At 49.0% G+C, this 26,510-nt stretch overlaps 1 protein-coding gene across 11 annotated transcripts in view; it reads right to left on the bottom strand.

Moving 5' to 3' along the window:
• ct (homeobox protein, cut) overlaps window positions 1-26,510 on the bottom strand; it is a 760,713-nt gene that overhangs the window by 77,997 nt on the left and 656,206 nt on the right. For all 11 annotated transcript variants that reach the window (XM_070534591.1, XM_065427446.1, XM_070534592.1 and 8 more), the window contains one exon: window positions 10,782-10,914. In XM_070534591.1, the coding sequence (XP_070390692.1) occupies window positions 10,782-10,914 (133 nt within the window). The remainder of the gene's footprint in view (window positions 1-10,781; window positions 10,915-26,510) is intronic.

Raw genomic sequence — 26,510 nt, 5'->3', positions numbered from 1 at the left:
GGCGTGCGGTTGCGGGGGCGCGCATTCGTCGCCAAAGTTCGCTGCGCGTCTCTGTTTTCGAACAGTTCAAAATACATTTTTAACGTTTCCGGTACCTTTTGAGAGCCACTTATATCTTTGTCGTTCGACTCCGGCCCTGATTTTCCTGTAGGCGTTTCTAATGTCTTGTGCTATATTAAAGAAAAGAAAGTTGCGGGAAGTACGACCCATTTACAGTTTATTTTTAGTTTTCGTTTTCTTTGTAGAAGTAAATGATTTCACCACATATCCTGTGAGGCTGTTTACCCAAGGATTATCTATAATGTTGTGTTCTCTCACAGAAACATTCCGGAGCGTTCTAGCTCCACATTTTTTTTTTCAGGTCTTCTCTATTATGCAAATAATCGGGATGCGTATCCTAGTGAAGTTTAAATAGCGCGAAGAAAGGGACGATAAGGCAAGAACACAAACGACGAAGCGCTTGGTCGTTTGTTGCTCTTACTTAATAGTACCGACCTTCGTGCTGTTTTCAGTATAACCTAGTGAGCCGCACTACGGTAGTATTGGGCTCCATTCACCTTTGTCACCGCTATTTCATTATTTCGACACATTATCGCTGTATAGGAAACTGGCGACCTATCTGTTACCACAATTTCTCATTTCGTTAAACTAACTAACTAACTAACTAACTAACTAACTAACTAACTAACTAACTAACTAACTAACTAACTAACTAACTAACTAACTAACTAACTAACTAACTAACAAATACATATAGCAAATAAATAAAACTATACAGAACAATCAAACTTGTGCGCCTGTACGCGCGCACGTTAAGGAGTACCAGAAGCAGGAGTTCGTCGTGTGCTATACACATGTCGCGATGAGAGGCAGTCTCTCTCTCTCTCTATCTCTCTAGGTTGCACCAATAATAGGTTGCACGAATAATAATCGCATTGACGTGTGCGCATTAATAATCGGAGCTTACTTAAAAACGAAGAAAAAAAGAAGACACGTTTATTCAGTAACCCTTTGCTGCCGTGCTTAAACAACGTGTGAATACGACTTTCCGAGAGTTATTTCTCCATTTCGCAATAGCATAAAGGCGGCGACTGGCGCAGCACATATACAACGCTCAATATAACAGATGGCCACAACCGTAGCTTCGAGAACGGGCACGTCATCACCGATGATATTGCACAACGTTTTTATCTTTCTTTTTTAACGGGAACGGAACAACCAGTGTTCAAGCATTCGAGCAATACGAAACAGCCCCGTGCTTTAGCATTTAAATTTTTTCACAAGTTCTGGAAGGCTTGTGGCCGGTGCGTTTGACTCGCCGCACCGTCAGCGATCGAGCGCGTTGATCGGCAATACAAGTCCCTGGTATTTCCTACGCAACGTCAAAGACGTTGACGGGCATATGTTCCAAAGATGAGCGTTCAATCGCCGTTAGAACAGGCGAGGCTGCTGTGACCATCGGTCGGCCGCCGTCAGAGCCAAAGGGTAACGCCGCTCTCCGTCAACGTCGATGTCAGTGAAGAATATCGCTCACGCCGCTTCGATGAGGGAAAAGTGGGGGAAAAAAAGCCACTTTTTTAAATGTCAGCAAACGACTTTATGCCAGAGTACGAAAAAAAGAGGCCAAGACGAAGCCGCTGCGGAGGCTGGAAGTGGCCTGTCGCGGATCATTACGCTGCGCGGTGCACGGCATCTAGGTACACGGAGGCTACGAAAAGCGAAAACAAAGACTGTTCCGTGACGGCTACCAATAGAGTGGCATGCAGAGCGAAGCACTGGCAACATATGGGGAGGTGGGGAAACAGCGGGAATCGACGCAACAGTCGGCGACACCCCTCATGAATTTTTTGGTCACAAGGATGAGCGAAAAAAAAAGAAGCAACTGCATCGAAGTGGGGCAGAGCCAGCTTGCGGGAAAACTAATCGCGAGACATTTGGAGACATGGCTTTGAACGACATGACAGGTGCAATTTCAGAAATTTATCAAAGTTAGCGGGCTGCTCGCGTCAACGTTTTCGACGACGACGACGCAACTCCGCCACAAGACAAACGAACTGACTAAAACGCGCTGAAACTGGACATTACGTAGACAGGGACAGTCTTTTAACGTAAATCGCTGCGACTGGAGGCGAGGGGGGCATGGAGAGACATGGCGGTGCAGCAGTCGCCGATACTTTCCTACTCTGATGCCGAGGAGCTTCGCGAGGAAAATCTGTATAGAAACGTTTTCAAACCATATGTGGAACGGCTGTAGACTCTCGCACATACCTTCAGACAGCACACGAATTCCCGCTCACTCAACCCAAGGCCTTAGCCAGCTATGATTTTGGTTTTCGTGTTTGGAACAACAATGTGTCCCAGTTTATAATTCTAAGCGGGACCACTCAGTGACTGCAATGTTGAAAAAAACACGGAGCCAAATCTCTTTTGTACAACACAATTGTTCCTGAGAAGCAATTCCTGCCGATCGTGACAGCAAAGACAGCAAAGGCGACCAACCGGTAACAAACATTAGCTACGAATACAGAGCTTTGAATTCGACGTCCGGTCACCTTTGCACCATTCTACTTCTAGATGGAAATACCCTCCCGACACGTTCGACACGCGGCACGTAAACTGTGTGATCCTGAAAGCGCCATTTCTTTTTTCACTCGAGACTGTTTTGTCAGCACTCAAAGGAATCGAAATGCCAATTAATATGGATCTGTAAAAAGCACCTTGCAGGTAATGCATAAGGACGTTTAGCTACAAAACTACGAAACTAAACAAATAGTAATGCGATACGCTACGGTTTAGAAAACGACCTTTATTAAGCGTTTCCTGTCTCTCTTTCCTTTTTTTCTTTTTTTTTCGATAGACAACGTCGTCAAATACCTCGATACGGGCGCATTAGCGTGCCGCCTCTATTGGCATGACGACGCCGTTGCCAGAATCGAAGCCGTACTTCGTGCTTACCGGTCGAACGCAACAGCCGGCGAGCACAATGAAGCATACTACGTAGTTTGCGGGTGTAATCTCGGGCTTTCGCGGGGCTGGTAAACACTAAAGAGACGAGGCACAACTAGTCTGAGCTTTGTGTTACCCTGGAGAGAACTTCTTGCTGGGCAAGTTGGTATTGATTCATTACACCTATCCTTTAAGGCGTTAAAAAACAACACACAGCTTACCGATGCGTGTTACCCATGCGACGTGTTGCACAATTAGCCTACGTATAGCGTCTTTCCAGACATCTGTGCAGTTTTCGTTTGCATACTTCTTCGGCAATACCATGAAGACTGATTCGAAGAATAATTTCACTGAGAACCAGTAATTCCTAGCCTAACATCGTAACACTCAGTTATAATAATACGAGATGGTAAGAAGTCATTGTGAAAGGTGGACCCAAGTAGATAATATTATAGTTGAAATTAAGCGGGAGAAGTGAGTTAGATGGCGCATGTAACATGCAAAGAATATAACTGATAGTTTATTAAGAGGGATATCAGCATCAAGGGCCGTGAATCACAGTAGAGGGCGTCAGAGATTTTGACAGATTCATGAGATTATGAAAATCTCAAGTATCATAGGCCCTGTTCAGTCGAAATCCAACAGGAACAGGTAGAAGTCTGTGGAATAGGAACCTATAATTCCGCGTAGGTAGTTATATTACAGAACCGCATGTAGTACAGAATTAAGCTTACAGCAGATTCAAGCGACAGCTGCGGCTCAGTTTCTGTGGTTTCAGGCGGAATACGAAATTGGGCCGTTGCAATAACCAACGCAAATGCAGTGTGTAGTCGTCATGGCAAAAACACGAGCAGCAGCATGACGTCAAACGCGCCGCCATTGCTTCGAAATCATCCTCAAGCTTGACATCCAAGCAGCAGCATTGTAGCTGATGACGCGCCCCGAAAAATGGCCCCGTTTTTCTTGGGAATGTTTCGCTTTCAGACAGCGGTACCTGATAGCTTAACGCTGGCGCTCGAAGGCGACTTTGGTTCCCGAATGCTGCGGTTTCAACCAGCAAAGGTTAATCCAAGCCACCCGAGAAATGTACGTTTCAGTCAAGTACTGTCCACTCTTATTGAGCATGAGGTTTTTTTTGTATTTTTTTCGCGCGCTTGTGTATGATAATTATAAACAGTCAAGCGTCCGCGCAGTTTTGACAGTAGAAATACGGTTGTGCGTTGAGATTAAATACTCTAGTGTTCCCGATATTATGGTGAGACCATGGCCGCCACAGACAAACTCCGACGAGGCTGTAATGTAACTTGTCATGTTAACGAAGATTTACTGCTACTTACTCCCAATGAATTTCCCGCGGCCCGTCAGAACGTTCGTCATACAAAAGGTCAAGTTGCAGCTCACCAAAGTGTCGAAGATTCCTTTCGTAAATCCATCGGCCCCTTCACCAGGACCAAGCTTGCGCACAGCAGCCCGACCACACGGGCGCAAATGCGGCGGCATAAATCAAAGAGCGAATCGGTGCTCACAGCTGATGCGTGGAGCACGGTTTCCTGAGCGGTGTCGGCAAATGGGCGGCAGGAGGAAATGCGCGAGCTGAAGGTGTGTAAATACGCCTTAGAGAGCAAGAACGACACAGAAGAAAGAAAGAGGTGACACGACGTATACAAAGAAACCGCCGAACAATTCCCGACAATCGATCTTTCCCGAACGGTGCCCGTCGAACCTCTTTCACTGAACCAAAGGCCTACTGTGCAATCACTATGCAGAAGTCCTAGCACAAAAAAAAAAAAAAATGCGTTTTCGCACGTGCAGCTTGCAAAGCATCGAGGAGAAAAACAAAAAAGGTACGGATGCGCTGACAATACTTAAGAGATCTTCGGAGCTATACAATGAACGAATACTTCGCCGTAACAGGATATATGCTGTAGTTTTTAGATCGCCTTGCGCGAATAAGGCTCGCTTGTAAGCCTCCTTGAGAGCAAGCTTGGCGTGTATAGTGCACATGTTCGCAAGTGCGCGCCGTCGCCATCATAATAATTATCATCATAATCAGCGGCAACAAAAAGAGGATCCCTGCGATCAGTTTCTTTTAAATATCAGCGCCATCCAAACCAGAACCTGAAAGGATCTGCCTCGTCATCTAGCCAGTTCTCTACTTTCCTATGGTTTGCAACTCAGTTTTGAAAGAAACCCAAGAACGTAATAACAGATGCGGTGGGCACTTTAAACTCAGCTCATAACATAGCATTTTTACAAGATTTGAAATATTCATTTATTTATTTTATTTGTATAATACTCATCTCCCACGACACAAGCACACTGCAGTAATGCATGCGTAAAAAAATATGCATCATAAAACAACTACACCCGTCCTCTCCATGTGTGTAGTCTCTCAAAAGGAGGGCACAACGTCTGTGCTTGGCGTGCATTTGTAAGACATAGGCATAGCGAGCACTTCAAATGCCAGTACGAGCCAAGAAAGCTGCCGCTCTCCCGTCGATGCAGTCATCGACGAAGAGTGTTGGAAACAAGGAGAGCACGATGGGAGGTTAACTTCCCCAAGTTTTTCCGCCCCATAGATGTGACCGTATCCTCGGCAAAATTTAGTTTCTTCGATTGGACAGGAGCCGACGACGTGCGCGCAAGCGGCGGCTACAGAGAGAGACAAGAGATCACGCCGCTAGTTTTAATCAGCTCTGTGAGCCGGAGAGGAGATAATTCACTCCTCCGATTCACTCTTCCTTGAGCGCGTATATATATATATTACCCGTGACTGCCGCATTCTGGTGACAGGCGGCTCTCTTCCCGTTTTATTTTTCCTCTCGGCCTAGTCTCCCCTTTCGCACTCGGAGGCGCACCGATATGCAGAAACAGCTGGCGTCCATAGCTCGCGTATACGCCGCGGAGCCTAAGTTCAATTTGCAGCTGCGATCACGAGCGGAACACAATGGCACCAGCCGTCCCTTCCGCACCTCGACATTCGTCCGTGTGCGTGCTCGAGTCCCATTCCACATTTCGCTGTCGACGAGCACCGGCAGAACCCGATTTTTGGTTCCCTCTATGTACACACAGCAGCGACGATCGGACGCGGCTCGATGGGCGAGGGAAAGAGCACGCAATCTTGGCGGGACAAGTGGATGGCCCCGAGACGGCCAAAGAGGGAATCATAAGGGGAAAAAAAAAAAAGCGAGAGAAGCGTCAGAAAACTGCATAATAGGATGACGCCTTCATTCAGTCGGCCGCGTGGAAGGTAAATCTTCACCTCAGAACCGACGGTGTCGCGCCTCCGCTCGTGACGGTCGCTCTTTCATCGTATTCTTTTTTTCTCTCCACGCCGTATAAGTTAATCATCGCGGTGAGAAGTTTAGGCGGCGCCGAAAGAAACTGTGGCGGGGCCTTATGGGACGTGAAAAAGTGACTGCGCGCGTATAACGTACGGCCCATACGCGGCCCGGCGAATGTCAACGAATGACGTCGACAAAGTTGGAAGCCATATATATATATATATATATATATATATACGGTGCTGGAAACCAACATCACACAAGAAGGAGGAAAACAAGATAACTATAATGAAGTGTAAGGTGCGTGCTTATTCACAGCTACGTCCGTTATTGAGCTTGACGCTCAGCAGAGCTGCAAGCAATTTACTGCCAAGAAAATTACCTCGGCATTTTCCAAAGTATACAGACGCTTCAGCGCCAGCTCTGCAGGATGTCAAGTGTAAGACTTAAGCGGTAGACAAAGGACTGAAGCACTTCTTAACGACGCGATACGTGATGCCTCATTGAGATTAGCTAGCCAAAGCTCGAAGCGTTTTCGAAATAGAGCGCAGCGAACAGTCAGAGATAGTACGGCACGATATGCTGGAACAACATTTGGCGTGGCAGTTATCATTAATCAAACTATTATCTAATGATAATGAACGAAGTTCAAAGCCTGGCAGCAAGGCCACTATTATAGGCAAACGAGAAGGAGCACGATACCAAAAAGCAAATAAATTCTACGGACGAGAAAAATTCAAGTCAGAATCAGAATTAAGTGCTGAAACAGCCAGAAACTACCACTTGGCTGCACAATTTATCCCCGCAGCCACCTTCACCACAAGACCTGACTGCACTTTTACTTTTTTTTTCGACCTTCTCTCGTCCTTTGCTATCTTTATGATATCATAGGTTATTGGCGCACTGGATTAAGCAATAACGACGCAACGTGTCGCACTAGCGTCTATGCTTCCATCAGTCTCCCTTTTGATCTCTTTCTCTATTCCCTGCTTTTCTTTTTGCTGCGGCCAAAATGTCAATCACTCGGGTCCCTTCCCAGTGGTTGATTCAGGCACAACTTGCCAAGAATTAAACTAATTTTAAAATGTAGACAGATGGAGAATGCTCGTATGGGGAGGACCGGAGGCTGAGAAGAAAGGTTTCCTCTCTTCGAGACAAAGGCCGAGAAGGTGCCAAATGCGATCCCGTGCCGCCCACCTTCCGTGAAGCAACACGGTGTCGCGGAGAAAAGCAGCGCGTAATTTGTTTTTGCAGAGCAGTTTCCTTGAACCGTTGTCAGCACTTCCGCCAAGCTAGCGCCCCCTCCCCTCCCCAACTCGTCCATTCTATTCTTCTCACGAGTCAGCGACACTTCCCACTGTCGTGCGCCCTAGTCCCGTCACTTGCTGATCACAGCCGAAGAGAGAGAGAGAGAGTGAGAGAGAGACCGGATAGATAGATAGATAGATAGATAGATAGATAGATAGATAGATAGATAGATAGATAGATAGATAGATAGATAGATAGATAGATAGATAGATAGATAGATAGATAGATAGATAGATAGATAGATAGATAGATAGATAGATAGATAGATAGATAGATAGATAGATAGATAGATAGATAGATAGATAGATAGATAGATAGATAGATAGATAGATAGATAGATAGATAGATAGATAGATAGATAGATAGATAGATAGATAGATAGATAGATAGATAGATAGATAGATAGATAGATAGATAGATAGATAGATAGATAGATAGATAGATAGATAGATAGATAGATAGATAGATAGATAGATAGATAGATAGATTTGTTTGGGCAACAGCGCTGATCACTGATTTAGAACCAAAGAGGCGAGCTTAGTTTAAACGTCTAAACAACGTAATTCAATGCTAGAAAGGGAGACAGCACTTAGCGAGGGCGGCGTGGCCGATATGATCAAGTCCGCTCTCTTTAACTCCCGGGTTAGTGCATTCTTCAGACGTAGCTGAGCAATGTGCTGCAGTCAAGCTCAAATACTGTTAGCGATCGCGCTTCCTCAAGAGTTACAAATATTCTCTAATCTTCGCAGCCCTGCCATTTATTTCTCATGAATTTCTCGTTTTTCTTCTTTTTTTTCTTTTTTGACAGTCTACTTATAAGTTAGCGTTTGCAGAAAGAGCGAAAGATATTAATTAAAGCTGGAGGCCTATTCAGACGCCTGGCATGTTACGCCAGGTCATTGGGATGAAAATTGAAAGAGCAAACGAAAATTGAAAAGTTAGCAGTAAAAATTTTAATCAAACTGAGGTAACTGCCATTCAAGAAATACAGAAAGAAAGGAAGACGGCGACAAAGTCCTGCAACAAAATGGATATATGCGAACGGAATAAGTTCAACGTCACTTGACTAGTGTCATGTATCAAGTAAGACAGTCAAAAGCACCTTCCAAGGTCCGAGAACATCACGAAGCTCAAGGTTGGCATCCTGACCGATGTTTAAACAACTCCTCCGTGAAGTCTTTCTTTTTTTTATTCTTTTTCAAGTTGCGAAACACTTGCAGGTAATAATTTTACGTGAGCCACATAGGACCCCAATAAAGTTCATCCATCCATCCACACAGAACGCCGCATATATGTCACATTAAAGTATAATACACCGCTGAATTTTACGGACCGCTACCCCTAAGGCAACATACGCGCACTGGTGGCAAGGTATCTGAAAGAATAATAAGTGACTTCATTACCCTGGGAGCGCAGTGCTAGACAGCGCGGTCTCTTGCCGAGCAAGAGACCAAATTCGTGCAGTGTCAGCAGAAAGAAAAAGGCGGCAAAACAGAAAAAAAAGATTATGCAGATCGAGTGTGTGCAGTCGATGTAAGCGAAACTTTCTGTGCAGTTTTCTCCGATTGACGATAATTAGCGGTCATGTTGACGGCGAATGTTTATTTCAACGTTCAGTTTAACATGAGAGTGGTGGGTTGATGTTAAATGTATACCTTGCGTGAACCACTGCTCTGTGTCTGCTAGTACACTGAACACACAGGGAGATGTGTTTGGTCGAGGCATTGTTGTGCGGCATATTTCATAACCACTATAAGGGGTTGAGCATTATCAGTGCCTGACGTGGCACATCGCATCGTGGCAGAAGTAGCAAACTTTAATTGAATTATGTGGCTGTACGTGCCAACATTACAATCGGATAGTGAAGTACGACGTAGTTGCGGACTCCGGATTAATTTTGACACCATGGTTCTCTTTAACATGTCCCAAAGTCTAAGTGCATGAGGTTTTTTATTTCGCCTCCGTCGAAATGCGACTGCCACGGTCGGGATCAAATCCGCGATCTCGAGCAATGACATAGCCGCTTTTCACCCGAAGCTTCACGACCTATTTGGATCGACCTTGGTATATCTGAAGATACCTTACGCTAAATACAGAAACCGGCGCTTAAAAGCTGCACTATAAAAAACATAGCATGACTGCAAAAAAAAAAAAAAGACGCTGTAAGTTACTGTGCACGTAACCCTATTATCGGCTGTCGGAGGCCAGTGAAATGCTGTAAGCTGCCGTTTTTGACAAATGCAGGCGCGGTGGCAGTGCCAACAGTTAGCGGAACAGCGTCCCCCCTTTCCCCTCTGCTTTCGACAACGCCATCCGCGTATCGCTCAAACTCGGTTTCGAGGCTATTTGACACGCCTTCGTGCGTTCCCGCTCATATTGCTCATGACAGTACATCGGAACCACGGTGGAAGGGACAATGTCGAGGTCAGCTACAGAATGACAAGTTCAAGTGGAGTATAAATGACATCGATCGAAATTACCTCGAGACCTATAAGAGACGTAAATTATACTATGTCGAGAAACATTGCGAGATCTCTCCCAGCAGCATTGTCACGCCTACGAAGACCGCTTTCGCGGGCGCCCCCATTAATGTCAACAAAAGAGCGCAAGCATTGACGTAGAGTCCCTGTCATACTTAACCCGAACGCCAATTAAGCGTCTTCTTGCTTCTGCTGAGTGAGCTGAACATTTCTGGTTAGGGTGCCTCGAGTGCACTGGCTTGATTTTCATTTATTTTTCCTCAGATCATTCGATGCTTGTTCCTTAATGGTCATGTTTGTTGAAGATGAGCCGCTATATGTGAGTTTTCATTGTTCTGATTAAATGCTACGGCGGCTGTATCTCGTTGGCCAGTCGAGTACTTGTTCATAATGACCCGAAACGGAGCGTTATCTTGTCGAGATAGTTTTTTTTTTTGGGGGGGGGGGAGGGTACTTGCAGTCTTGATCACGTGGTTCATGGAATATAAATTAAGCAAGGACCTTTATTCTCAGTTTCAATATTGAGTCCTACTTTCATTTGAACGGTTATTAACTGATCCCTGGAAAATTAGAGTTTCCCTATCTTCTCGTTTGTTTATTCCTTTGAGCACACGGGCCTTCAAGTAACAGAAGGCTAACATTAACCTACCAACAAACGGGCGGCAGACGATGCGCTGAACAAGGTGAAAGCAAGCAGCGCGCTCGAAATGGAGCGAAGCCACCGTCTTACACGCGACATTTCATCTATAGCATGTACACGCACCACTTTCGAGTTGTGAGATCTTGTCCTCAGCCTCGTGTAGCTTGAGGCAGACCTGGGACTGAGACTCCTGCAGTGCCCGCTCCTTGTCCGCCAACTGCCGCTGAAGCTCCAACAGCCGCTCCGCACTTGGGATCTGCAAGAGCGAGGCACGCAACACCTGAAGGATGGCCAGGTACGTATACCGCGCACAGTTCAAAATAAAAGTGTGAGATATATAACGTCGCGAAACTGCACAGTGGCTTATGAGGGGAATCATCATCCGGGCTGTTAATACGCGAGCGCCGGAGTAAGTTAGACCACCACCTGTGGTTCTTTACCTTGCACCTAAGCCTAAGGACGTGAACGTCTGAGCAACACTGCCCTCATCGAAACGAGGCCGCCGCGACCGAGGATCGAACCCACAACTTCGTTTCCAGCAGCAAAGCGCCATATATTCACTGGATCACCGCGGCAGGTTGTGGTTATTTCCAAGCGCATGCATTTAACACTTGTCAGAGTCAGCATTCACACCATTAATTGGCTTTTACAAGCACGTGGTACTCGGTTTTCTTATTTACGTTCTTTTTTTTACGTGGTCGAGCACCCTTCTTGTTGTAAAAAGAAAATGTAAATGTACTGCAACTTCGTTTTCATCTTTTTCAAACAAGGTATATATAGGAGCGCTGCCCATTCAGGAGACGTTTGGCAGCCTGTTTTATTGTTTTTGTTTGTTTGTTTGTTTGTTTGTTTGTTTGTTTGTTTGTTTGTTTGTTTTCGAATTGGTTGGTTGATTGGATGCTTGAGTCCACCCGCCCACTCGCCCGTCCGTCCGTCCGTCCACCTGATATATTCTGTAGTCAGTGTGAAAATTGTTGGTTATTTCCTAGTTTCTATATTTGCTCGTGCCTAAAAAGCTATAACTTGGGAATAAACAGCGGGTCTTCAGTACTCCCGATTTCGACGCCCGTTAATAGGCAACATTGAACCGAGCAAGTGGTTTAACAGGCAGCCACACGATAGAGATCCAGGTTATAATGTTGCGCATCGCTACAACACGACGCCGTCCGACACAAAGCCCGACAAAAGCGACGGCACATCCACCAATATACGGCTTGCAGCTGGCTCCACGAACGCCGCATTGGTGAACCACTGAGATTTGCCACGTGAAAATGGCGGCGGCGGCGACGTCAGTGCATGCCAGTTACAAAGCCCCGACATTACGTTTCTCGGAGGCTCATAAATATGATGCTGCTGTCGATTTCGCCAGCAGCCTGCTCGTTTGTCTCCATTCCTGGAAATGGAGACGTGCCGAACCGGCGGGCGCGCAGACAGCTGTGCGTGGCGGTGTGGGCGCAGCCCCGCGAGCGAAGCTTCGTCGCGCTGCAATCGAGCGGCCGCGGTGTGCGCCGCGCCTCTGTGCCCCGAGTCTCAATCAAACACGTGCGCACTCTTCGCGAAAGGTTCGAACATATTCAACGCCTCGATTTCACGTCAAAGCTAGGGACGATGCTCCCACTCGTCTCCCAGCGGTAAACGCCGTCACTGCGGCATACAAGAGGTTTCTACCGCCTCGCTGTTCTTCGAAGAAGGCCCAGTTGTTGCTGAATCTGCAAAATCTATTACCCTTGCTTGGCCTTTCTAAGACAAAACATGAGGGTGTTGAGAAGCCCGCATGGGTTTGCTTTATAGCTTCGTGCTAGATTCGGAGGGATGACAATTTTCCCTTTCGAGTTTCTGAGAAGCACAGACGCGTACAGAATTGTTATATGCACTTTGCATTCTTGTTTCAACCGCGCGGACAGATGGGCTAGATGGTGTGACAATATGCATAGTGTTGCGTGACACTGTACACAACTCTCTCTCTCTCTCTCTCTTCAAGGGACATACATCGACACAGATGCAGTCGTATATAATGACGTAATGGTCATAAGGAATGAAATCCCGTTCACAGACTCCGCATTCGAGGCAAAAGATGCCATCTATGAGGGCTGACTGTACTCCTTTTCTCCCCAACGACATGCAGTCCAGCAAGAACTACGGCTCGACTAAGCCAATCGGAAGAGAGAACCAGAAGAAGAAGGGGTCTTCGATCGTCCGCCTCTGATCGGCGTCCGTGCGACGCCGACTAATAGAAGCATCACGGAAATATCAGCGGCACACAATGAGCAAGCCAAGCGTAATGAACCAAATCGCCCAGCAACAAGTTTTATTGAGCCATCCTCCTTTTTCAGTACACGCAATCGGCTTATGTTGCTAGCTTCGTTTGCACGAGCTCGACGCGACAGGGTCGTGCTTGAAGTCGAGCTGAAATCAGGAATTCCACTCTGCCATTCTTCCTTCCCTTGCTTGCGCACACAAAGTATATATGGAATAGAATAGAATTTATTGACAAGAAAGACAGAGAGGTCGACCTGAGCTAGTGCGCTCTAGTCTGCTACTCTGCACTGGGGAAGAGGGAGGGGGCGTGAAAGTATTCGGATGGATGGTGATGATAAGAGAAGTGGTGAGTGCTTATGTATATCAGACAGTTGCCTTGCTAGAGCCGCTCGTCGAACTTGGTGTCCTGCAGGAACTTCAACAACACTTTAGTTGCACGGCACTTAAAGTAAGTGATAATGTGTACTGATATACATTCTGTTTTTCACAAAGAAAACTTTGCAGCGAAGAGGCTAGCGCCTCATAGAGAAAGCGCTAATACGGACATACGTTGAAAGCAGTCAGTGATCATAAATACAGCCTCACAAGCTCGTTTTACGGACAAAGATGGGGTGACATTCAACGTGTGATACGCGGCTACACAGCCTGTTTGAGAAAGGCATGCACAGTATACGACAAGAAGTACGCGCAGTTGAAGTTGAAGCTAGTAACCAATGTTGAGACTTTCGTTGAACCCGGCATATGTTTAGCTTGCACATACACATATACAACAGTTTCTGTACGTGTATCCAAGCAATAGTGACGCTGAGAAACAGGGCTTCTTGTTCTGATAAATGGCTAAGGCCGGGCATAGAAGACAATGTCTATGACAAATGAGGGCAGCGGATGACGTTATTTACGTCTCCATTTAATCTCCTTTTTCACACCGGTTTACGTATACAGTATAGCTAGAGGACCGCGAAAAGGCATCGCCCAGATAAAGTGCAAATCTGCTCCAGGCGTGGAATGCTTTCGCAACTACACGTACGGAGATATTCGCATGCAAATGCCTCCGATCCCTTTCGGAAACTCATTCTGAATCGGACGCGATTAGAGGTGGGGGGTGGGGGCAAGATAGCAATAAAAGCCAGTGGACGATCAAAGCGCCTCCTGGACCACTGCGTAGACATTTAGCTGCCGTTATGGATGTGAGAATTTGGAGAAAAGAAAGAAGGAAAACAAAAAAATAAAGGCGGGAGGCGGTGAAATTGTGCACGGGTAAACACAAGGTGCTGCTGAAGCATTCCGAAGCCGTTGGAAGCGGGCCGCCCGATGCGCACAAAGGCTGCGACGCGTAAGGGGATTGTCGGCACAAACGCGCGCCTCTCTTCGGGAGCGTGGACCGCGTTGCAGGGAGTCAGGAGGAAGCTGCCTCGCGCAAGAGGGATTCCCAGTTATTGTTGTTGACTTGGGCTCGCCAATGGGCGGCATTGTGTCCGAATCACACGGGTCGCCGGAGCCTGCGACTTCTCAATGGCCACGGATAAATAAGACGTCGTTCACGCGCCCCCTGGATTATGGAGGGGGGTATGTGTACTGGCACGAGAAAAAGAGGGGGCCGCTGTGGTTGGCTATACGAGAGAAGCTCTGAGAAGAGTCGTGTGAGAACCTCGCAGAGAGCACTTAACGTCTACGCGCAATGTGTATCAATGGGCAACTGTCAATCAACCACTTTGGATTCGGCCTTCCGTTTTGAGTTTCTCGAAGCACGCCCTTCATTTGGCATGCCCCTGTTTCGTTTTTGTATAGATATATAGAGCTCTCTTTACGTTTGACTGACGCCTCTATTTTGACAACATGTCAAGCTTCACCAAACGGGCCATCGAGGGGATCGACCGTGGCTTGTAAGGATGAGCGCGACTTTCGGCTGTGATGTCACAATGGTTCTGCGCCCAGTGTGGCTGCCGTACGAGTGCGGTATATCCGCAGAGTTAAAAGTTAGCATCGTATTACGGTTATTCCTCCAAAAAATATATACCTCATCTTTCAGAAACACTAAATGTACAGAATATTGTACATTTAGTTTTCCAACGGTAAACTAATGGCGCCTGGATGAAATCGCCCGAAGGTCAAAGAGAGCAAAGCGATTCTTAAGTGCTTTGTTATCAGTGTCCCTGCACGAAAGTTTATACTCCTAAATGCACAAACATATACTTAAACATTTAAAGGGAGCTTGAAAAGGAAAAGAAAGAAACGTACCGGCAAAGAAACATATAGAGCTCGCAGAGTATTGGCACAGTTCCACGAGGACAAAAATAATAACAATAATAATAGCAATAATAACAGAAACGGTCTTTCTGCGACAGTAGAGCCAACCATTGATCACTGGAAATAAGTGCGGTGTCGAAAGCGGAACTTTCATCGAGCGGCGAATATGGAAGGCGACCCAGCGAGGTCCTCGGCCAAAAAATAAAGGCTATAGCGAGCTATACGCCCTTCGGCGGGTCCCGGGCACAACGTTTCCAGACTATCGCGCTGTGTGCTCCCCCCTTGCCAGCGCACTCGCAGGCAGCGCACATACATATGATACATGCACAGACGCTGACCGCTGTGCATCATCGATGAATTCCACCATCCTTTATCCTCATTCCTCGGGACTGCAAGAAAACACAGACGCATCGTCGATTGGGCCGAGAGCGATTCTTCGGGAAAATGCGCACTGTAGCCGCGTGCTGCTGTGGCCTTCGTGGTGGAGCCTCTTGACAAACGAAAGAGAGATAGAGAGGGGGAAGAAAGGCAAAAAAAAAAAATATTGCCACTAAGACGAGTCCTTCGAGCGCCATATGAGAGCGAGCATGCATGCGTATAGCCTCTGCGGTTTGTAGCGCGGCTGGGTGGGTGGCAAGCCTGGAATGAGGGTCATACATCTACCGCGCGCGGCGGCTCGCTGCAGAAGGCGCGCAGATGCCGCCCCTCTCCCTCGGAAGAGGAGGCCGCCCTGTGGGAAGAAAAAGGAAGGCCGTGCGGCCGCACTCCGGGAGACAGACGGCTGGGGAAGGCCCATTCCATCGGCGATCGTCGCCGCCGTCGTCATTCGGCTGTTCGGCGGCGATCATCGTCGGCGTTCCCGTGAAAGATTTATGGCGCCACGGGTCCCGCCGCTGCATGGCTCGCCGCTCGCGGGTCGCCGCTTTATCTTCAGCCATTCCTCTTTCCTCGCTTCCCCTTTTGTTTCGCGTCCTCCCTCGTCTCGCGAGCAGCGCCCAGCGTTTTTTTTCCCCCTCGCTGCCGAGGGCTTGGGAACGCGCGCGGCCGGGGCGCCCCGTGGCGAAGTAACGGCGGCGAAAACGCATCGCTCGCGCCTTTGCCAAACTTTGAGTATCGATTTCACAAAAACGTCGTCGCCAACAACTCCCCTCTCTGCATATGCGCGGCGGCCTGTGTGTAGCTCGGGGAGTGCACGAAGTCCCCAGGAAATCGCTCGGGCGCACCCACGGGCCTCGGGCATGGTGACAGCATACAGCGGCGTCGGTAAAATCGGAGGAAGAGAGAGAGTATCAGCAATTCCAACGCGGAGAAATATGCGAGACGAAGAAGATACATTTCGCGTGGGACCAGATGGCTCGAGAGATCGCACGCGCAGCGCGCGGAGAGGGTCTCCGCTGCCGGGGAACCGCTCGAGCACGAAAGACCGCAGCGGTATAAAACGGCGCCGACGACTGAAAGGCAAGAAGAAGCCGTAAAGCAAGAAAGCGGGCCAGCGCGTTTGTCTTCCATAAGAGGTCACGAGAAGGCAGATTGCTTCTCGATCGCACCCGCCGCCATGTGCACAGTCATGCATAGTCCCGTAAACGACTTCGCGTAAAAGTATACAGCGTCCCGCGTGTAGAACTGGTGGCAGTGCTTCGCGAGCTCGAGTATAGCGGGAGAAGGAGCTCCCCGATGGAACACGATCTTCCTTCGTGCCCAGATGCGTTTTGCGGGACAAATACAAGACGATAAGAAAAGAAAAATGCAGATGGTTGCATCAGATCGAAACATGTACTGGAAAAAGACAAATGTATATGAGCGTCTGCGAAATACGTTCTGTATTGCGCACTTTGGCACGTTCGCAGCTAGGAGGCGCCAGCTTAGTATATAGGAAGAAAAACGTACGCTCCCATCATCCGTTCATAGCGGTGATTTGCGGCTGTACAGCTGTACAGGGAAGTAATTTGCGCATTTCTTTCCGAGAGCGAAGGAGAGCGAGAGCGAGAAAGAGCTTCTTACGAGGTGAACAGCGGCACAGAAATGCGCTGGCGAAATGATGCTGTGATTAGTGAACTAGACAAAACTCTCACCTCCGTGCCGTGGGTTAAAGCCTGCTTGTAGGCAGGCACACTTCCAGAATAACATTCGTCGCTCACTTCATATATGGTATTAGCAGGAGACTCCCGAATAATTTGGACCACCTGGGGTTCTTTAACGTGCACCTAAATCTAAGTGCATGGGTGTTTTCGCACTTCGCCCACATCTAAATGCAGCCGCCGTGGCCGGGATTCGAGCCCGCGACCTCGTGCTTAGCAGCCCAACACCATGGCAACTAGACAACCACGGCTGGTTATATATATATATATATATATATATATATATATATATATATATATATATATATATATATATATATATATATATATATATATATATTTCTTTGGCAGCCGCAGCCATTTGGGAGTCCCTCTCAAAATCGTCGATTCTTTTTCGACAAGCGAAGATTTCTCAAAGTCTGTATATATGACGGCACTTTCAAGGTCCGCATCTACTACGTTCACTAATTTACATGAACCGTTAGACTTGCGGTCGATAGGCGCTGAAATCTTGGAAAGAAAAGAAGGCGCACGTGAAGAATAGAGGAGGAACAAACAGAGGCATCAGCGCTATTTCCACATGCTTTTCCCGGTTACATTTCATGGCGTATACGATGCCGTGTAAAATTTGCCGTGCAATAGAATCACTTCCGAATTATTGCGCGTGGTGGCACTAAGTCAGCCCCTAATGCTAGTCGGGCGCGTTGGAAGGATTGCTTTGCTGCCTCATAAATTGTATTAATTATTGTTGTAGTAGCACGCCACGCATTTGCGTCTCGGCAGTGGCGCAATGTTGAGCGATTTCAGTTGCCGAACATGGCGGTGCCAACCCGCCTCTCCTGCAGCCGCTTTTACACCCACGGGGCTAAACTTCACTGCCCTTGCGAAACCACGTCATCAAATTCATACACGCCCACACTCGTCATTTGCACATAGCCGTTGTATGCGGCGCACACACACATAGAGAGAGAGATAGAAAAGAAAACGCCTTGATCGTACATACCCGAGCGCGCGCTCTTACCTATAGCTCCAGAAGTGCTACGCAATGGAAGACGCGCGCCCCGCGGATCGTCCAATTAACTCGGCCGAGCGAATACAAAGCGGTCGATTAGGCGAGCTAACAAGCTGCACTCGCTGGGATCGAAATGATCCGCAACCGCCCTTCGCGACGGCCCTCCCAAGGCGGAACCGCTAATAGTTGATGGCGGCGCGCTAATCTGCCATAAAATTTGGCGGACACGTTCGTCCCGAAACACGTTCGCCTCTAATGGTCCACGGCGCTTGGTTTGGCGGGGCCACTGTTGCCCTAACGATTGGTCGCGCGCCGCGCATTGCCGCGCTCGCTCGCGGCCGCCGAGCCGACTTATGCGGGAGACACATGGTGCGATTTTGGGTGCGATCGGTCGTACGACCATTCGCACCGGCAGCCGCACTCAACAGGTTCTCAACCAAATCCTCCGCACGCGGCGCCGAATCGCACGCCGCGCATGCGACCAACTTGCTGAATATTCTCGTGCGACCGCCGCATCGGTCGGGCGACCGCAGCCAATGACAGCGCAGGTAGCGCGAACGTCACGGCCACGTCATAGACCCGACGAGGCGGAGCCGGCGAGCGAGCGCCTCGCCGCTCCGATCATGTCTGTTTTTTTTCTCCCTGGTCGAAACGAGGGCCTCTTTCGCCGCTGACGGCGGCACATAAATAAGCAGCAATTTGTTTCTGACACGAAATAACTTATAGAATAAAGTGGCCTCAAAAGAGTGCATGTTATGAAACGTCGTGCGATATAGTAAACGGACGCCGTCAGCGCAGATGCGCCAGCAATCGTCTATACGAAGCGGCTCGCCTGAGTGGCGTGTTTACTCATCGCTACTAACGGCACCGAGAAAACTAACCGTATTTTCACTTAAGAAAAACATAAATGTTCAAGCATTGATTGTGCTGATGAATTTAGGCGCTTAATTACGAGCTGCGGACGCATCGGCATGGGCCCTCGGCCTCGGATAGACGGCCGGCGAGCTAGGCCTACACGGTCTCCCAGCGATCGCAAGCTCGCCTGGCATGCTCGTTCGCTTCTGTCGGCGCCAATGAAATCAAATGTGCTGCAATATAAGCGTAGGATAACTGCGTACACGTTGTGCCGACTAACATAGACGCTTCGTTTTACGAGCTGCAAGCGATCGGCGATCGTGTCACAAGCGCCACCGGTGTCGGATTCGGTGGCCGAGCGAGCTGTGCCTGCCGGCACAGCCATCGGCGGCTGTCAAAGGAGCCGTTACTGCTAACGCGGCCTTGTGGAAACACGTCTACAGTGCTTCCATGGGCGTGTTTATATTGTCATCGTTTGTTCCAAACAAGAGAGCTGTGCAAATACGTTTGCTTTCACTTTCTGTTCGAAGTTATGCAGCATTCCAAACTTCCACGCAGGGGCGCCGGTTCTGGGCGGAGCTAGCCGCCGCTCGGTCATTCGTACCATGTGTCCCGAATCGCCGCATGCGGCAAGTCGCACACGACGCGCCGTACGACTGATCGCACGGAAAATCGCACCATGTGTCTCCCGCATTACGGGGGCAGCAGTGCGCGAGACGTGCTCCTACACGGCGGCGCCCGCTGCGGGCCTGCAGGCGCTGCGCGCGAGTCCTTCGTAACCGGCGGAGCTGCCGGTTCGCGTCGAATTTTCTTGTTTTGTTTTTTTCCTCTGGAGTTCCTAATTGTCCCGAGTTAATGATAGGAGACAATACAAAAAGTGCGCGCGATCAGATAGTTCTAATGTTCGTGTGTGTCAGTAGCGTCGCCTTTGCACGGCCTCTACAGTTTCGAAAAGCTGTCAATCTTTGGCCAAAATGCTCCTTGGTTGTCTAAAACAAATTTTACGCGATTTGATCTATCGTAATCTATCCCGCAATCACTTACTTCGCTACTGTTCACGCTGCCAGTGATGTTGCTTCGTGGTTCGAATGTCCGTCCAGGGTGAAGAATTTCGTGGCTGTGAAAGGATCAAGAGCCCGCTCCTCTCGAGCTTGTAAAACGAAACGTTCTCGAAGCCATGCGATCACTCTGTACGTATACGCCGGATCTTATTCTTTTTTTTTAATCCTGCTATTTCGTAATGTTCAAATGGCACAAATGCGCCGAATAAACAGCTCCATCTCTTTTCACAGAGGAAACCGTAAATCGCGGGCAGCAGCTTTCCACAATCGAGCGAGCTGTCGGATCGGTCTAGTGACGACAGTCCCACAAGCTGCGAACAGTTCGAAGCCGTTTCCATCTCAACGAAAGCAGGCTTCGCCGCCGATCCCGCCGCGGCGCTTCTCGGCCCGGCGCCTCGGATCGCTCGCCTCGACAGCGCGCGAACGGAGTTTGTGTGCTGGCTCCGCACGCGTGTTTGGAACGCGCTCGCGCGCCCAGTGCATGCAGCTTGCCGCCAGCCGCGGTGCGGGCTACCGTGCGCAACTTTGCCGCGGCCGCCTAAGGCAAATATTTACCCGCAGGTCGGCCACCCGATGCATGTGAGCCTCTCACGGCACTCGGCACAGACACCCTCCCCGCTTCCTCGGCCGCGCTAGGACGTAAACAGATGCCGCACCGCGAGCGGTGCCTCCGAGCGGCACCGAGATTCAGGTTTCCTAAACGGATACAGCGCTCAGGCGGGGGCGCATTATAACGCCGGCAATTCGGGCAGCGATAGGGTCGGAAGGAACGTCGCTAGCCACGGGCGGGGGTGAGTGCTTGGGATCCGCATCTCGTGGGCAACCAGAGGGGGCACGCGCATAAGACAATGCAAAATGTCTGCGTTTGTTATGACGCGGGCTCGGCGCCGCGGCGTCGTTCTGGCCAATGATGCGTGCGGTATACGCCGGCGGCGGCACGATTCAACTAAGGCTGAATGAACGACTCTCTGATTACTCCTTGCCTCCGCAAATATATTGCGAGACTTAAATACCCCGTAAGAACGAGAAAAAGAAGAAAGATAGAAAGAAAGAAAGCGCAAACAACGTAAAACGTAAATGTAACGAAATCACACCTAAGCTAGGAATTCACAGAAAAACGAGGAGATATATAGAAAGCAAAGTATATATTTCATGAGAAAAAAGTGAGGCAGTACAACAAAAGGCAACAGGCTGATGAATCTGCATCTAACTGTACCCACGTTAAAGAACTGTTCTTGTTGCCTGTTCGGGGCCCCACATGCAATGATTCGACTCTCGATTCTGAGTATTAGACTTTCATAGGGTGCGGAGGGTCTGGCGTGTAGACATGCACGAACTGCATCAGTCGGTTACACTTATGGCGTTGCTTTCGTCGAGCGAGGGGTTGACTTGACGCGGGCCCCACCGCACCTTTCATCGCGCCGTTCGCGAGGAGACAGCTGGGGTGGAGCCATGCGCATCATGCGGTAGGCCGTGCTGCTTGCGGCCGCGCTTATCATGCATGCTTCGCCGATGTGTGTGTGTGTGTGATGGGCTGGTGCGAGCTCCTCGGATCGAACCGCGAGGCAACGAGCGAGCGAGCGACGTGACCGGACAGTAAACTGCTCGAGCATCGGCCGGCGCCGTCGAGACAGTCGGGCTCGCGGCATAAACACATTAAGACGGCGCGCACAGAGGCTGCCGCTCCGCGCACTCCGCGATTCGCGCGCATACAGCACGCCGCCGCGCTCCGTGTTTATTATACACAATGCCTTCTTCTCTCGCCGCCGCCTTGGGCTCAGGCTCGCCCAGCGCGCGCTGATATTCGCGCGAGCGAAGGGCCGCGCGTTCACGTCTAGCCCGTAAATCGAGACTGACGCCCCTCTTCGCGCCGCTGCTGCATATCTCCTTGTCTCGCTACCACCACGTGCGCTCGCGTTTGCTTTTGCGCATTCCTTTGATTTTCCTTCTCTCCCACACGCTGTCACTGCCGAGCGACCATTTCTTCGCACGTGCATTCCTGCTACGGAGATTACTCAATGTTGCATCCATAGGGGGCGGAGGGAGACGAGAGCAATATCGCGTTTCATCATTAGCGGTCGGGAGCCAATCAGCGGAAGCGACGAGCTCGCCTCACCCCCTCACCCCCCCCCCCCCCTTTCTTTTTTAACCAGTGCCTAACGGACTGCAACGACTATGTTGCAGAGGCGGCGCTCAGCTCGACTGTTAAGAAAGCTGCAACTGTACCAAGAGAGAAATGGATAATGCACCCCCCAACTTCCCTGTAAGTGAAACGCAGTTACTAAAACTTTATAAAAATGCTAAAAACTTGATAGTTAGGTCGAGTCAATGCGGTCCCAAATGCACGAGCAACTATTCAGCCCGCCGGCCCAGAGAACGGAGCGGTTTAGTACAGTGTACAAGCATATGTGTATTTAAACGTATACATATGACCCAACAGCTGAGGACGAATAACAGCATTGGTAGCGGCGACATCTTGTGGCGTTGTGGTTGACTGTAACTGGTTAGAAAGTGTCCTGTATCGCACGACTCACCGAATTGTAGACCCGCGGGACTCCGTCCTAAATTTAGTTATCATTTAGACCATGCTTCATTTTCAGAGAAAGAAACGGACGGTAACACCACCCATTAAAAATCGCCGAAAGAAGCCCAGCACACGAGTGCGACTCCGCTTCAAAGCCAGTGTCAAAGTGGCAGCAACAAAAGCGACAGACGAATATGTGGCGGCGCGTATTTTGCAATCTATTTCGATTCGCATACTTCCCCGCCCTGTACACACAACAAAAACAGGAGCAGGGGCGCTACCGTCCTTCGCAGAGAAGTGTGATCTACAGTTTTGTGCACAGGCCACTGTTTCTTGAAGTTGAACCTAACCTATAACCGATACGTCCGATAATCGTCCGATACGGACACGTGCGAAAGAGGGAGATGAACAAACAAACCAAGTTTTATTGTCACTCGCCGCGGTGAATTAGCGGCTATGGCGTTGCGCTATACTAAGCACAAGGTCGTGGGTTCGACTGCCGGCCGAATTTCGATGGGGGTCGAATGCAATAGCATTCGTGTGCACCGAGCACTGGTTGCACGTCAAAGAACACTGCAGGTGAAAGTGACCTGGAATCCCCCGCTACGGCATGCCCCATAATAATATCGTGGTTTCGATCGGTATACACAATGTGCCAGAATTTCATATCGCGAACAAATTATTATCGAGCGGGTGCGCCCTGTACAGCTTTGACATTCGAAAGAAAAAAGCGAACGAAAGCAATAACAAGAACAGAGAAAATCAAATGACACGTGTGACAGGCTATTGCGCAGAACACCACTTTAAGGAAATCGACGTTGTCTTCGGCCCATGGCACTATAACGTCCCCCGTTTGGTGCATCCACGTGGGTGAAGAGAGAAACGCCGCTCTACGAACAGGACCATATGCGGAATACAGCACTCGTTTGTTTTTTCTTACTTCTGGTAACCACAGTTTTTATTCGCCGTGAACTTAAATTCGACAACGATGTCGCAGGCGCCTTTAAATGATCCGCATAGTGTCAGCAGTTTTTCGACACGCACGCCCAAGCGGCGATGTCCTGACGTGAACTTTTCGTGCGCCTCCCAGAGCAGGAAGGGTACTGAACTGGACCAATAGGTTCAGGTTGAGACAATGCACTCTTCAGGCGGAACGATTAAAGACGCTGGCAGGCACAGAAAGGACAGAGCAAGCTTCTGTCCTCCGTTTGTGTCTCTAATCGCTCCGCCGGGAGAATGCATTGTCGTCCGACGCCTTCTGCGGGGGCGCGTCGCCGCGAGCGAGACAATCTTTGAAGCGGGCCGCAGCGATCGGCTATACTACACGACTGGCTGCATAGTAGACGCGAAGGAGGTGGACGAGACGATGCGGCACGTGCCCAGCCAGCCAGCTGCGCAGGCTCCGAGGCGCCGGAGAACAAACGGACATCGCCGAGACCAGCTGTCAGCCGATCACACATCGAACGAGAAGAGTCGCACACGGAGAACAGGCGCGCCGCGCCCTTATGCATATACCACCAACAGACGGCAACATGTAAGACGATTTCGTCTGCTAAGCTCAATCGGCCAAAGTAATCAATCAAGTAACCAGCAAATTTAACCAGTGGAATGCTCGGCCATTACTCGATCGCACACGGCCGTCCTGAATCCCCAATTGAAGTAGCCCGCTTCAAGCAACCCAACCATATTATAAATATATGCAGAACACGAAATCTGCCAGACGCGCGATTTAAATGAAAATTTTCTTGTTACAAAAGCGGGAAAAATTGTGACAGTATATCTCGCAACAAATTTCAGAACTTCACATCCTCAAGTTGGGGCTAAACTGCGTATTTCAAGCCGTTTGGCAGTTTCAAACGCCGTCAATTTCCAAGTCTGCAAGGTCAAAATTCCTAAAGATAGCCACTTAAAAGATAATTTAGTGACTCCCAGCTAATTGGGTATAGCTACTCGTCTGGCTCGTAAGTCGCGAAATAAATATATCGCGGACGCACAAACTAGTAAAAGGGCATGGCGCGCACACAATGACATCCATGCGCCGTCTATAACAAAGAGCTGTCGAAATATCGCCATCTGCGTCAGAAATTTCATGCTCTTGATTCTCAAAAAAAAAAATAGATAAAGTAAACAAGTAAATAAAAAATAAAAGGAAGGAAAACTGGCACGACGAAATCACCTTCCCGCTAATAACTGCTCAACTATATTGTCGCACGGAAGAGAGTGCTTGTCGTGCAGTCCGAGTTTACGGAAGTCTAGAATTGTTGCTTCGTTGGGCCCCTTGGTTCACCGAGTTGTGTCGTCGAGCGAACTAAGGGCGCCTGTCCCCCTCAACGACACAGCGGAAGTCCTCTCTCGTTCGGGTGCGATGAAATTAACGAAACGACAAATCAAATGTCTCAGCGGTCGCAAAAAGGGAGCGAGCATCACTCGTTTGTTTCCAATATACCCAAGAAGCGATTCAAAGATATATCCCCAACGTATCTGCATCCAAGCAGAATTCGCGTATTAAGACAGCCGCAACGTGTTCCAGTTCCCTCACGATACCGGCTTTCTTTTATGTATGATCGAATGAGACGTCGCAGATTTACGCACTGTACCATCGTGAATGCAAGCGGTGCACGCGCTCAGCACTCGCCGCACTCAGCAGCGCGTGCAAGGCGGGAACAAATGAGCCGCGAAGAAAGCGCCGCCGCAACCGCCTCACATAAATATAAAAGCGCAGCTGTCAATTCGAGCGAAACAGCAAAAGGAGCTTGTTTACAGCCACGGCAGCAGGTGTTTCTTTTCCGATCCGCGAAGAGTTGTGGTTATGGTCGCATCGGCAATCAATCAATAAAGAAGAATGGATTAGGGCATGCCCTCGCGGGCGCCTGAACGAGTGCGAGTCGTGCTTTTCTGCTTACCGCGACAGAGTTAAGCCAGCTCGGCGGTCGCTAGGCGAAGCGCATGCGCCGCAGGAAAGACGATTCGATTGCTTCGACGGACAGACGTCGACGGAAGGGTCTTCCAACAAGCGTGGTTCGTCAAGGGGACGAACGTTCCAGCGTCACCCATGTGCGCTACGTGATTATCGTCTCGTACATTTAACGCAGTTCACGTGTTCGGCCGTTCACGTGACCGAATTGCCCAGCTCTCGGGATGCATGAAGTGACGTATGCCACTTGCTACACCCTTGGCAGCGCAGTCAACCTTAGCCCGCACAGCTGGCATACGCAGCGCTGACGACGCAACCGATATGAAAACAGTAGTGCAAATTTACGACAGCTTTATTACGGCGAAAGCCTCAGATGGCTCATGGGTCGACAAATTGACCGTCAGGCGTTATGGCACCGAAAATCAAGCGCATGCGCCAATATTTCTTTATAATTAAATAAAAAATAAATAAAAGAAAGAGCTCGATTATCTCTGTTCGCGTTGAACGGACACCTTCTAAGTAATCAGTGTGGCCACAAAAGTGTCTGCATGTGGTTTTCCCGGTTTTGTTCTTTGCCGAGCAATGTACACGTGTCTTACGACGTTTTGAGTAGTATAAGTATACGCCCGCGAGAACTGGAAATAAGACATTGGTTGAAAATTTAGCGCTGTATGATTGTCTAATTTGCCTTTCCGTGTCCACCTCACTCTGCCTGCGCTACAAGAAAATAGAAGGCACCATATATACAAGCCCATGTAGCTACCCTCGTCGAATAAATTGTTTTAAAAAATTCATTCAGTGAACCTGCGAATGCGTACTATAGTGGTCTTCCTAGACTTGCCACGATCGTTCTAACGTGCCGTTAACCACGCAGAATTAGTGGCAATGTCTAGGCGTCCGAA

Source organism: Dermacentor albipictus, chromosome 2 (assembly GCF_038994185.2).
Source record: "Dermacentor albipictus isolate Rhodes 1998 colony chromosome 2, USDA_Dalb.pri_finalv2, whole genome shotgun sequence".
In the NCBI taxonomy this organism is placed as follows: Eukaryota; Metazoa; Arthropoda; class Arachnida; order Ixodida; family Ixodidae; genus Dermacentor; species Dermacentor albipictus.
Note: the sequence above shows the minus strand (reverse complement) of the source record. Positions and strands in the feature narration are given on the sequence as shown.